We start from the raw sequence: 13183 nt of genomic DNA, 5'->3' as shown, positions 1-13183 counted from the left end.
TCCACATATATATATATATTGAACTGTGATCGCTTCTCATGGTAAAAAGATTGGCCAGATCCATATCAGTTGCTCGGATGTTGGCAGTAAATGCTGTTTGTAAGCTTTAACATGCTAAAAGATTCAATCAAAGAGAGTTCAATCATTTTAAAAAATGCTTGCCACCTGAAGCTTAAGCTCCTCGTACTTTTTGCCAAAAAGAGTGAGAAATCATCAGATAATAACAACATTATGAATCCCTACACGTTTTGGAGATGGAAAATTTATGCAATTTATCAATGACAACACATTACTCTGTTCAAAAAAGGGGCTTGATCCTCACTCACCACCACAAAACACTCAGTAGATCACCTAGAAGATCCTAACTAGTGTTAAAATTTACTGTGATTACACTGTAAGACCTTGTGGAGGAGCAGCAGCTGGTGCCTTAGGCTTAGGCTTTTCCACCACAATTGCCTGAGTGGTCAGCACCATTCCAGCAACTGATGCTGCATTCTGGAGAGCACATCTGGTAACCTTAGCTGGATCAATAACTCCAGCCTCCACCAAGTTCTCATACTTGTCTGTCATGGCATTATACCCAATCTCCCATTCGCTAGTCTTTATCTTCTCCACAACCACCTCACCTTCAATTCCAGCATTCTGAGCTATCAATGACGCTGGTGCTACCAGTGCCTATGTGAAAATGCAGGCAGTTAGTACAGGCAACTAAAAATAAAGGTCTACAAAATAACTTAAGAACCTCGGAGAGAATTTATGTATAACCCACTCCTGATCCTGTAAGAGCAGAATCTAGGAGAGGAGTTTAGTCTTTCGTAAATATCTGACATGCATCTAAAATTAACTAACATTACCTTCTGCACAATGTCCGCACCTAACCGCTCCTCAGCATCTTCAATTTTGTCCTTGATTGCAGGAACATGAGTTGAGAGATGAACCAATGCGGTACCACCACCAGGGACAATACCCTCCTCTATTGCAGCAAATGTTGCATTCTTGGCATCCTCAATTCGGAGTTTACGGTCTTCAAGCTCAGTCTCAGTTGCAGCCCCCACTTTGATAACAGCAACCCCACCAGACAATTTAGCAATCCTCTCAGCTAGCTTCTGCGTGTCATAAACAGAATCTGTCTCAGACAACTCCTTTTTCAACTGTGCAATCCTAGCTTGTAACTCATCCTTGGATGCAACATCAGCAATAATGGTGGTGGAGTCCTTGGTTATGGTTACTTTCCTAGCCAAACCAAGCTGCTCAACTGAAGTGTTCTCAATAAGCAAACCCAGATCGCTGGCTTGGAACTCAGCTCCTAAAAAGCAGGAAAACCCAAAAGAAAATTAGCAACAACCAATAACATAAATATATAGACAATTCATTACTAATGCAACTGAAAGGAAATAGGTAATGAACAATTAATGTCTTCTTGACACAATCCTAGTGCCACATTCTAGCTGTCTATTTCGGCTACTTGTAGCAAAATCAGATGCAAATATTTGATTGACAAAATGTGGCACTAAACTCGAGGGCTCTGATAGGACATCTTTACTGTTAGGCAGCAAAACATTACCTGTTAGAATGGCAATGTCCTGAAGCATAGCCTTTCTCCTCTCACCAAATCCAGGAGCTTTGATGGCAGCAACATTAAGGATACCCCGCAGCTTGTTTACAACAAGTGTAGCCAAAGCCTCCCCAGTAACATCCTCAGCAATTATAAGTAAAGGTGCTCTCAATTGAGTGGTCTTCTCTAGCAGAGGAATTATGTCTTTGATTGCCGAAATTTTTTGATCTGTAATCAACACTCTTGCATTCTCGAATTCACAAATTAGCTTTTCAGGATTTGTTACAAATTGAGGGGAAATGTAACCTCTGTCTATCTGCAATAGACAAGAATGAAGTATAAATTTTTAGACACCAAACACTAGAATTAGCATATACTCATGGACTGAAGACAGAAAAAGGGGAAGGGGGGGAGGGGGGCGCACACCTCCATTCCTTCTTCAACTTCCACTGTTGTCTCAAATGAGGATGACGATTCAATTGACAAAACACCATCAGGCCCAACCTTGTCAATTGCATCAGCAATCATGGTCCCAATAAGCTCATCATTTCCAGCAGAAATGGTTGCAACAGCTGGAGGCATGATAAAATCCAGTTACAAATCAATTAAGTCAAAAGTATGCATTTTAGCACTTTAATTGTGAGAGAATACAATACCTTTGATGTCATCACGGCCTTTAACAGCCCTAGCCTTCTTTTCTAGCTCTTCTATCAGACCGTGTACAGTTTTCTCAATGCCCTTTTTTATTGAGACTGGATTGGCACCTGAGGTAACACTTAAAAGCCCAAGTTTGATTATTTCCCGCGCAAGGACAGAAGCAGTTGTTGTCCCATCGCCAGCAGAGTCATTAGTTTTACTTGCAACCTTCATCCCACAAATTCAAAACAAATCAGTGTACTAATTCTAAAGTCGTACGCCATATAAATTCAATTTTAGTAAAGATGACAAGAAACGATGTGGAAATGAGTAAACTACTATGTGAGTTAGGGGAGGCATTGTCTTACCTCCCTTATCAGAGCTGCGCCAGCATTCTCCATGGGATCAGGTAACTCAATAGCTCGAGCAATTGTTACTCCATCGTTGACTACTTTGGGACTTCCAAACTCATCCAAGACAACATTTCTCCCTTCAAGATCCCAAAAAATAAAAAAATCAAATCAAATCATTAACCATCAATAACAGCACGCTACAAATTTCAATCAGCCAGTCTCCTTAGATGTGGAAAGGAACAAACAACTCTGCATTTTAGTAAGTTAGTCCTATAAACAAACTTGGTCCTTATCTGACGTTTTACCTCAAATTTTTATCTTAATTTTCATTTGACTTAAAATTACAGCTAAGTAAACCAAAATTTAACTTCAAGCATATATCGCGTGTTCTAAGCCCCGCCTTTTCTACATCTCTTAGAGCAATTTGAGCTCTCAGCAGGATAAGTAATCTATGACAGCATCAACAGTGGTGATACCAGGCAAAGAAGTTACCTCTAGGACCAAGAGTAAGCCCCACAGCATCAGCAAGCTTATCAATGCCAGACTGAAGCGCAGTCCTCGAGTTCTGGTCAAAGGCAATATCTTTGGCATTAGCTCGCACTGTAAATCTTCTGACTGATTGCCCATAATTCAGTCTTTGATTATGCTGGTGATTTACTCTCCTCCTCAAGCTCCCCTGCAATTCAAATGACCATACAGTTACAACCACATCAAAACAGAAGTGAAAACCCAGAAGAACCTTTACATTTCCTCTCGGTTCTCTCCGATTTCCAGCCAGAAACAACAAACATCAAGATCTTCTCCGAATTTCTAGGCAAACAATCAGAAAACTCAAATACCAGCAACCCAGCAATACCTGTTTGGGAGAGCAAAGAATGGACGCTGAAGAGACAGCATTAGAAGTTGCCATTTCCAGAATCACCACGAAAGAAAGCAGGGTTTTGTGGTTTAAGCTGGAGGTTGGTGGTGTGTGTGAGGATAAGGAGAGCAGCCAAAGTTCGAGAGCTGATAAGAGAGGCGATTAGGGTTTAGTTTTATTGAGACAGATTGGCTTCGAGAAGATTCTGTAGAGTTCGTAGAACCGTTGAGAGTTCCAGAGTGTGCTTGTTTGGTTCTTGGTTCGCTGCTGAGCTCAACGGCTCAACCACCCCCGAGCCACAATTTGAGGAATGCGTGTGCGGGTGCACTGTGCACGCACTCGATTAGTGCTACAATTTTTTTCCTAAATAATAAAAAAATATTAACAAGATATAATTAATTATAATTTTTTTAAATTTAAAAATAGAGAAAAAATTTAAAGGACAAAGTTAAATTATTATTTTAATATTATTACACATATATTTGTCCGTGTTTATGTTTAACCTTTTGAGTAAAACTTTTGTACTAGTTAGTGGTTAAATTTTGATATTTTACATTTTCAAAAAAAAATAATAAAATTTAAATATTAAATTTATATATTATTTTATCAGCCATACATTATTTTTTATCAATAATTTATTTTCTAAAAATTTATCCAAATAGTAAAAAAATAATAATACTTTGTAGGAATATAATTTTATTATATTAATTATAAAACAGACTATATTTATGTATTTTTAAAATTTCATTAATTTAAAATATTATCTGTAAAATAACTGCTTAAAGAAATTAAAAAAAATTCACTTATTATATATTGATAAAATAAAATATAAAGTTTCTAAACTTTAAACTATATTTGAGAATTTTACAGTAAGAACAAACTAACCGAAAACCATCTTGCAAATATAAAATTTCCTTAAAATTAAATTAATTTTTATAGTTTTTACGATATTGTAAAACGACTGCACTTAACTTGAAACTTCCGCGATTTTAACATTCTTTCATGGTAGCGCCAGTTCTCGGCCTCCTCTGTATACAGGCAATTGCTAGCTCTCTGGAAAATTGAATGTGCGCCCCGGTAAATTTTCAATTGCTAATTTGACGGCTGTTTGTTAACGAGGTAAGGCCGGAAATTTTAACTTTTTGTTTCGTCTCTTTAGATCTGTACTCTGTTTTCTAGAAGAAATTGTGTTGATGCGGCCTTTGGTTTTCGTTGCGATTCATAGGGATGCATGTGCTTTAACCCATTCACCTTAACTGTGTTTTCCTTGATCTGTGTATTTTAGCATTTAGAGTTTGTTTGCAACTTTGATTATTTTATTGTATTTTGTGGTCGTCTCGCAACCGAGGCCCAAAATCGTGTTAGTTGCATTCAGAGGTTCTGAGGGTATCCTTTATTTAGGTTTTAAAAGCTTTTTAGGTTTTTAGTTATATGCTGTTTAGGTTTTTGGTTGAATTGGAGGTGATGATCTCTCTCTCTCTCTCTCTCTCTCTCTCTCTCTCTCTCTGGTGCGCATTAGGTGTTGTGGAAATGTTGAAAGCTATTTTGGCTTGTAGATAAGCTTATGCTTTTGGATTGCCCTTTAGATTGTTATTGAGCAACTGCTTCTGCTGGTTTTGGAAATGCTTTGGATGGTTTGTGATAAAACCCCTTTTGAAATGTGGTCTTTTAGCACATTTTAAGCTATTGAGGTTGTAAAATTGGCAACTTAATACTGGAGTTTCTATTAAGTGATTGGTTATCTTATTTATCAAAATTGGTTGAATTGGCAATTTAATCTGTCTCAATAAAACTAAACCCTAATCGCCTCTCTTATCAGCTCTCAAACTTTCGCTGCTCTCCTTATCCTCACACACACCACCAACCTCCAGCTTAAACCACAAAACCCTACTTTCTTTCGTGGTGATTCTGGAAATGGCATCTTCTAATGCTGTCTCTTCAGCTTCCATTCTTTGCTCTCCCAAACAGGTATTGCTGGGTTGCTGGTATTTGAGTTTTCTGATTGTTTGCCTGGAAATTTGGAGAAAATCTTGATGTTTGTTGTTTCTGGCTGGAAATCGGAGAGAACCGAGAGGAAATGTAAAGGTTCTTCTGGGTTTTCACTTCTGTTTTGATGTGGTTGTAACTGTATGGTCATTTGAATTGCAGGGGAGATTGAGGAGGAGAGTAAATCACCAGCATAATGGAAGACAGAATTATGGGCAATCAGTCAGAAGATTTATAGTGCGAGCTAATGCCAAAGATATTGCCTTTGACCAGAACTCGAGGACTACGCTTCAGTCTGGCATTGATAAGCTTGCTGATGCTGTGGGGCTTACTCTTGGTCCTAGAGGTAACTTCTTTGCCTGGTATCACCACTGTTGATACTGTCATAGATTACTTATCCTGCTCAGAGCTCAAATTGCTCTAAGAGATGTAGAAAAGGCAGGGCTTAGAACACGCGATATATGCTTGAAGTTAAAATTTGGTTTACTTAGCTGTAATTTTAAGTCAAATGAAAATTAAGATAAAAATTTGAGGTAAAACGTCAGATGAGGACCAAGTTTGTTTATAGGACTAACTTACAAAAATGCGGAGTTGTTTGTTATTTTCCACATCTAAGGAGACTGGCTGATTGAAATTTGTAGCATGCTGTTATTGATGGTTAATGATTTGATTTGATTTTTTATTTTTTGGGATCTTGAAGGGAGAAATGTTGTCTTGGATGAGTTTGGAAGTCCCAAAGTAGTCAACGATGGAGTAACAATTGCTCGAGCTATTGAGTTACCTGATCCCATGGAGAATGCTGGTGGGGAAGTTATCGAAAGTAAAAAGGTTTTGAAGGAGGTGCACACTGGAGTAGGCAAGAAGACGAGCTTGCAAAAGGATGACAAGATGGATGTGGAGAGCAATTATGAGGTGGGTAGGAAAAATAAGCCTAAGAAGAAAAAGAAGAAAGATAAAAATAAAACTGGAAGGGATCATTTGGATGAAATTATCGTGGACTATGTTGAGTCTCCAATGAAGGAGAGGAAGAAAAAGAAGCAGAAGCATAATCTTGATGTGGAGTCTAAATCACCAAAACTGATGGAGGAAGATGGAGATAACATTGATTTGGCTGAAGATGAAAATGTAGCTGCACAGGCTCTTTATGCAGAAGATGGTAGAAAAGATGAAAAAAAGAGAAAGAAAAGGAAGAGAGAGAAGGATGTCAGTGATACTGAGATAATGATTGCTGAAAGTGACCAAAAAAATGTTGCAAATGAAAATAAGTTGGATGGAGATGTCATGGAAGAGGTTGAGCATTCAAGGAAGAAGAGTAAGAAAAAGAAAAAGGATGATGTTTATTTGGAAGCTGCATCTCAAGAAGGAATGGATGGGAAATTAGGTAACCAAAACAATCTAATTGGAGAAAATGAAGGCAATGAATATTCAATTGAAAGTGAGGCAAGTGGTGGGAAAATAAAAGACCATGCTATTAAGAAAGTCAAGAAGAAGAAGAAACGGAAGTCTGCTGAAAATGGTTTAAAAGGAAAAGGTAGTGAAAGAAAACAGAGAATCGGCAAAGGTTCTGAGGCTAACAATCCATCAGAAAGGTCTACACCAAAAGGGACATCTAAGAGAGTAAGCTTTTCTGAAGATGTGGAGAAAGATGTCAGTGATACTAAGATAATCATTGATGGAAGTAACCAAAAATATATTGCAAATGGAAATATCATGGAAGAGGTTGAGCATTCAAGGAAGAAGAGTAAGAAAAAGAAAAAGGATAATTTTTGTTTGGAAACTGCATCTCAAGAAGGAATGGATGGGAAATTAGGTAACAAAAACAATCCAATTGGAGAAAATGAAGGTAATGAATATGCAATTGAAAGTGAGGCAAGTGGTGGGAAAATAGAAGACCATGCTGTTAAGAAAGTCAAGAAGAAGAAGAAGAAGGTCAAGTCTGCTGAAAATGGTTTAGAAAGAAAAGGTAGTGAAAGAAAACAGAGAGTTGGCAAAGGTTTTAAGGCTAACAATCCATCGGAAAGGTCTACACCAAAAGGGACATCTAAGAGAGTAAGCTTTTCTGAAGAGGTGGAGGTTTTCCCTTTATCTGATTGTCAAAGTGGTGAGACTGTTCAGAAAAAGGAATTGGTGCAGGGGAAGCGTTTCTCACATGAGGAAGATGAGATGGTTAAAGAGGCTGTTTTGAACTACATTAATGCTCGTGGATTAGGTGAAGAAGGCCTAAAGATGGTTCTCAACTGTAAAAAGCATCCTGAAATTAAAAATTGTTGGAAAGAAATAGGGGAAGCCTTACCTTGGAGGCCATATATTAGTGTTTATTATCGAGCCCATATCTTGTTTGAAAGGGATGAAAGACGTTCTTGGACCCCAGAAGAGTACGAAATAGTGCATAAGTTTCATGAGAAATATGGAGCTGAATGGAAAACTTTGGCTGAAGCACTTGGCAAACACAGGATTCATGTGAAGGATGCATGGCGTAGAATAAAACTTGCCAATAGGAAAAGAGGGAGATGGTCCCAAGAGGAGTACCAGACATTATTTGATCTGGTGAACATGGATTTGCGAATGAAAGCTTTTGAGGAAGTTAGATCATCCAAACATGGAATGTTGAGAGATAATATCTGTTGGACAGCAATCAGTGACAAGCTGGGAAGCAGAACTACTCCTATGTGCTGCATGAAATGGTATAACCAATTAACTTCACCTATGGTAGCTGAAGGTCAATGGCTGGATGTAGATGACTATCGACTTGTGATTGCGCTCTATGACTTGGATGCTTGCTGCATGGAAGATGTGGACTGGGACAATCTGCTGGAGCATAGATCTGGTGATGTGTGCCGAAAGAGATGGAACCAAATGGTCAAACACCTTGGTGATCATGGGAATAAGTCATTTGCTGACCAGGTTGAAGTTCTTATGCAGCGTTACTGCCCAGATGTTCTTGAAGCAAGAGAGGCCTACTATAGCAAACCTCTGGTTACTTGAGTTTATGGTTCTGTGACATGTTTGTTTTTTTCTGGGCTCTTTTACAATCTTTTGAAGCCTAAAGCTGTTGCCATCTATGTAGAGCTTGGAAAAGTGGGTTGTTATGTGCTCTGTAAAGTTTTTACTGCCCCTGATTGTAAAAATTTCATGTAGCAAAATGAAATTTATTGCACAAGCTGAGAAACCATTTCCTAGATGAAGACAATATGAGAGAGAAGAGCCCTCATTATTTGGAGAAAAACCGTTTGTATGATATTATTTAATACTTTCTTATTGTTTCTATGTGGTCATTTCCTTAATTTTTATTGGCAGAACTGTATTTCGTTGTTTTTTGAATCTCCACTGCTGAGGAAAGAAAAACTTGGAGAGTCTGTTCTCTGTAGGCTGATTGATTCTCATCCATAATTTGGTTATTGCATTAACATGGGATGAGGAACTGAATCTGTTCATTTTCCCTCATTTTGCCTTCTCTTTGCTGAAATTTGCATCACAAGATCACTTCTTGTTGGCTGGTTTGAGGAGGCCATATAGAAGTCAGCAAGTGATAGACAGGATTGTTGTTGAATCTCTTATTCTTATTTAAGAAGGCATTTATTCAAATTCTCCTGTAGGCTTCCTGCTAAATTTTTAAGAATTGTTCAATTATTATATAATTATTTTTCTGGCATTTAAATTGGATTGGATATTTTTAAAGGATCAGAAAAAAAAAATCTGGGTGATAGCTCTAGATTGGAATTCAGTATGTTTGTTCAGAGCATTGTTCTGCAAATAAATTACCAATTACCAAATCTGATTTCCATGCATGGCTTCAGACCAACTTTTTAAATGCACAACTGGGATTTTTTCAGTCTTTCAATAATTTTTTCCATATCTAAAAATGGACATTATGTAAACAAAGCTAAACGAATGCTTTTTTTTTTTTTTTTTTTTTTTTTTTAAAAAAAAAAAAAGGTGATAAGGGATTAGGGTATTGAATTTAGAAACTTCTAGAGTTTAATTATATGCTCTTGTTATCAGGTTAAGTTTAAACTAGTTGTTTTGGAGTTCGTAGGTGCAAAACATGCCCAACAAAAGAAGTCTTAAAATAGAATTATGTTTGGATTAATATCAATTATGTAACAAATTGAAATTTCTATGGAAATGCTTCATTATTATTTCTTCCGTTTTCATAATTTTTTTAATTTACTTTTCCATATATATTAAAAAGTATAGTTTTTTTAATTACATTTTTATTAAATATATTAAATTTTATTAAATATGAAATATATTTTGAAATTTTTTTTAAAATAAAATAAAATAAAATAAAATTATAATAATCAATTTATATATTATTATAATTTAAAAAGAAAATTGAATAATAATTTTGAGATAAAAAAGATAAATAAAAATTATAGAATGATAAAAATATTAATTTTTTATTTGTGGAATTTTTTTTATGCGATTAATTATGAGCAAGTATCCATTGATTTTGAAAAATCAAAAAATAAATAAACTTAAGTTTTTTAGCAAATTAATCTGAAACAAAACACGAAGGAAACTGAAATTAACTAAAGAAACTGAAAGTTTTGGCGAATCAAATTGATTCAATCTTCAGCTGAGCCTTTTTAGACTATTTCTCATTATTTACTTTAATTTGAGGCTTAATAATAATTACTTAAACTATCCAATTCATTTTCATCTATTTTTCTCAAAAACTCAATTCAAAAAATTAAATTGAATTAAATTATTTAAAAAAATCAATTTAAAATTAATTTTTAATATAATAAATATATCTAAGTTATCGCTGTAAATCTCAAAATATTATAGATAAGTAAAAATTTAAAATTATAATTCAAAATTATCTTGATTCATCTCCTATGAGGAATTACCAAAATATTTGTGAATAAAGCAAGCTGTTTTCCAATAACATTTGTATATATAGCCAGTTATTTATTTTATTATTTCCAATATAAAGCAAGCTGTTTTCCAAAATTATAATAATTTTGTATTAGTCAAAATCATATTTAAATATATAAATATTTTATTTTGTAAAAAAAATCAAATATTAATTATTTTTAAAATGAAAACTTTTTAAATTAAAAATTATTATTTTTATATTTTAAATAAAAAATATAAAAAAACTTAAATTCAATTATTGTGAAATTTTTTATTTTAAAGAGAGAGAAATTATGTTTGGATTGGATTATTATTAGTTAATTATATGTGCTCAAAGATATAAATTTAATTTTTTTTAGCAAATTAAACTCAACTGATTTATGAAGGAAACTGGACTTAACTAATTAAAGAAACTAAAAGTTCTTTTTGCCGAAAAAATAAAAAGAAACTGAAAGTTTTAGGCAAATCAAATCGATTCAAGCTTCATCTTGAGCCTTTATAGATTTATTTTGGACTATATTCTCATGACTAGTTTCTATTTTATTTCTTACTTCTAACTCTAATATAAGGCTTAATAATAATTACTTTAATAATAGTATATTCATTTCCTTACTACCTATTTTTCTCAAAAATATAATCTAAAAAATTGAAATTTAAAAATTAAATTAAATTAAAAATTAAAAAAAATTATATATAATGGGGTTACCATAAATATATTTTTTTTGTTGTGTAAATATACAAAATCTAATAAATCTTAATTGGAAAAGATGAAATTATGTCAAATACAAAGGCTATTTTAATGTAATTAACTTAGAAATATGCGATAGTAGATTAGAGACAACACCATGATATTTAAATTAAAATTGAATAAATTTTAAAAAAGTCGTTGAATAAATTAAAATTGAATAAATTTCTAATAATTCACTCTCTCAACTTTTAAATATTAATATTTTGATTCGGTTAAAATACTAACGCAACGCGGTTGCTGAACAGTGCTCAACTGTGAAAATTGTAAGCCTCGTCAACACAACTCACACATTACCATATCTCATCATCCATTTTCAGTAAGAAACTAAAACATTAAACACCTTCCTAAGTAATTAGAGCCAGTTTACCTTGCGTATTAGCCATTGGATTAGCAGCACAGATTCACCAACTTTGAATCCAATGGCTGTTAATGCATGGAAGGCAACAGCCCAATAGAAGATTAACATCATTTTTGCCGTTACAAAGAAGAGCACCCCAAGATTTCATTGAGCATTTGTACAAAACCTACTAGAAGATTACATTCACAGATTAGACAAACAAACGTTGTCAGCTCAATTTCTTTCTCTCTCTATTCAAATAAGCCCAACTTCTTTATGAACCTTAAAAAACCCTAGAATTGCAAATCCTCCGGTATAAATAATGTATACAAGTTTTCTCTAATTCTTTGTCTTAAAAGTTTATGGATTGGGCAACAGTCATGAATCTTCCCAGCTCCTCTCAAAGAGGAAGACCAAAATCCATTTCTCTAAACACTCCAAAGCTCCTCATCAATAATGCCAAGCCCAGAAAAGACCGTCACTCCAAGGTGAATGGTCGAGACCGCCGCATACGGCTGCCGGCTCCCTGTGCTGCCAGGATCTTTCAGCTCACTCGTGAGCTCGGTAACAAGACTGATGGTGAGACCATTGAGTGGCTTCTACGTAAGGCTGAGCCCTCTATTGTTGCAGCTACAGGCCATGGTATCACTTCTAAGGCCAATATTGCTCCGGCTCCTCCTGTTGCTGCTGCTGCTTCTGGCCAATCATTTATAAGTCCTTTATCCTCTGGCAAGCTTCCATTGGGTCGTGTGGATTTTTCAGGTCCTGGGGTTATGTACCCTTGTGATGCAAGTGGTGCCGTAACTAAAGCCCAAGGGATTCTTCTCAAGAACTGTGAGTTTCCCAGGCCTGAACAGGCTTCCCCATCGTTTGAGTTTGATCTGGTTGCTAATTTTGATAAGGAATTTGCCGTCAACGATGTTTTCCAATTCATGACAGGCAATGATCTTGAGGGAGAGGTGCAACTGCAAGTGTAAGAAAATGAAACAATAATAATAATTTTATATGATTAATAGCATCATTTTTCTTTCTTTCTTCCTTCCGATTTTAGTTTATGTATTAGCTTCTCCGGTTCTATGAGTTCATGAAGCCTGTGGAATGTAGAAGAGAAGCTTCAATAATTCTCTGTGTTGAGCTAACTTTACAACCTTATTATTATTAAAGATTCATGGGTTCAGTCTTTACAATTCGCTTCTAGTTCATTTCTTGATTCTTTCGAAGAAGAGGGTTTAAAATTTAAACTTCATTCTTATCTATTTGTTCATCATTACATGAATTCTGCAAATTTTTTCATAAAGTTTCAGTTTCTGGGATGTTGCTCAAGAAGTTTAGCTGGACTTTCTGCCATATTTTGGTTGCATCTGGGGATTGAATATGGCCAACTCAAAGGTCTTTCTTTTTTCTTTTGATTTTTTGTTCTTTTTCTGCTGCAATTTTGCAAACACACCTCGATTTCCACCCAGAGTGGAATAAGAACAAAATAAACTCGAGGGTTTTTCTTTTTTTCTTGTCAGGAATATTTTAACAGATTTTCCAGGTGAGAAATTTGATAGGGAAATTAATTATTCATTGCAATCCAACACTTTTCAAGTCGTTTCATTGTGCAGTGCCAGTGGTGCTTGCTTCCTGCTGGCCAGGAGGAGCTAAATCAATCTTCGCCGGCCGCAGCGGCATTAATTGTGTATGGAGGGGAAGAGGTGCCAACATTTTTTTGTGTATGTGTTGTGGGAACTTTTCCACATCGATTAAGGAAAAACTATAAAAGTTATTTATTAATTTTAATCGAACAGTTATATTATTTTTTGATAATTATTGGAGTGAACAGTTTTCGATTTAAATAGAAAAAAAT

General features: G+C 35.0%; 3 protein-coding genes across 4 annotated transcripts; 2 read left to right on the top strand and 1 right to left on the bottom strand.

Annotated features, from left to right (window-relative positions):
- Nucleotides 1-187: 187 nt before the first annotated feature.
- On the bottom strand, nucleotides 188-3669 carry LOC110626489 (ruBisCO large subunit-binding protein subunit alpha). Its single transcript, XM_021772408.2, has 8 exons — nucleotides 3401-3669; nucleotides 3037-3220; nucleotides 2560-2681; nucleotides 2212-2419; nucleotides 1982-2127; nucleotides 1565-1871; nucleotides 855-1306; nucleotides 188-675 (listed from the first exon to the last, which is right to left on the bottom strand). Exons 1-8 carry the CDS (start codon nucleotides 3452-3454, stop codon nucleotides 388-390), a joined length of 1761 nt encoding a protein of 586 aa, XP_021628100.1. The 5' UTR covers nucleotides 3455-3669; the 3' UTR covers nucleotides 188-387.
- A 695-nt stretch (nucleotides 3670-4364) lies between these two features.
- On the top strand, nucleotides 4365-8654 carry LOC110626441 (RNA polymerase I termination factor). Of its 2 annotated transcripts, XM_043961925.1 has the most exons (4): nucleotides 4378-4522; nucleotides 5223-5371; nucleotides 5552-5735; nucleotides 6090-8654. In XM_043961925.1, the coding sequence occupies exons 2-4, from the start codon at nucleotides 5318-5320 to the stop codon at nucleotides 8372-8374; spliced, it is 2523 nt and encodes an 840-aa protein (XP_043817860.1). In that variant the 5' UTR covers nucleotides 4378-4522; nucleotides 5223-5317; the 3' UTR covers nucleotides 8375-8654. The 2 variants fall into 2 exon arrangements, with proteins under 2 accessions (XP_021628040.1, XP_043817860.1); XM_021772348.2 differs by lacking the exon at nucleotides 5223-5371 and having other exon boundaries at nucleotides 4365-4522.
- Nucleotides 8655-11657: 3003 nt separating this feature from the next.
- LOC110625976 (transcription factor TCP9) lies at nucleotides 11658-12450 on the top strand. The gene has a single exon (XM_021771686.1). The coding sequence runs from the start codon at nucleotides 11697-11699 to the stop codon at nucleotides 12309-12311; it is 615 nt and encodes a 204-aa protein (XP_021627378.1). The 5' UTR covers nucleotides 11658-11696; the 3' UTR covers nucleotides 12312-12450.
- Nucleotides 12451-13183: the final 733 nt, after the last annotated feature.

Source organism: Manihot esculenta, chromosome 11 (assembly GCF_001659605.2).
Source record: "Manihot esculenta cultivar AM560-2 chromosome 11, M.esculenta_v8, whole genome shotgun sequence".
In the NCBI taxonomy this organism is placed as follows: domain Eukaryota; kingdom Viridiplantae; phylum Streptophyta; class Magnoliopsida; order Malpighiales; family Euphorbiaceae; genus Manihot; species Manihot esculenta.
The sequence above is the reverse complement of the archived record's forward strand: the minus strand, read 5'-3'. Positions and strand labels throughout refer to the sequence as shown.

Bases quoted from the DNA above. Each gene is read 5' to 3' on its own strand.
- LOC110626489 (XM_021772408.2), bottom strand. From the start codon at position 3,454: ATGGCAACTTCTAATGCTGTCTCTTCAGCGTCCATTCTTTGCTCTCCC. The intron at 2,128-2,211 runs GTATTGTATTCT...TCATGCCTCCAG, and splicing joins AGGCCGTGATGACATCAAAG to CTGTTGCAACCATTTCTGCT. The intron at 1,872-1,981 runs GTGTGCGCCCCC...TGTCTATTGCAG, and splicing joins AAGTTGAAGAAGGAATGGAG to ATAGACAGAGGTTACATTTC.
- LOC110625976 (XM_021771686.1), top strand. From the start codon at position 11,697: ATGGATTGGGCAACAGTCATGAATCTTCCCAGCTCCTCTCAAAGAGGA.
- LOC110626441 (XM_043961925.1), top strand. From the start codon at position 5,318: ATGGCATCTTCTAATGCTGTCTCTTCAGCTTCCATTCTTTGCTCTCCC. The intron at 5,372-5,551 runs GTATTGCTGGGT...TTTGAATTGCAG, and splicing joins TTCTTTGCTCTCCCAAACAG to GGGAGATTGAGGAGGAGAGT. The intron at 5,736-6,089 runs GTAACTTCTTTG...GGGATCTTGAAG, and splicing joins GCTTACTCTTGGTCCTAGAG to GGAGAAATGTTGTCTTGGAT.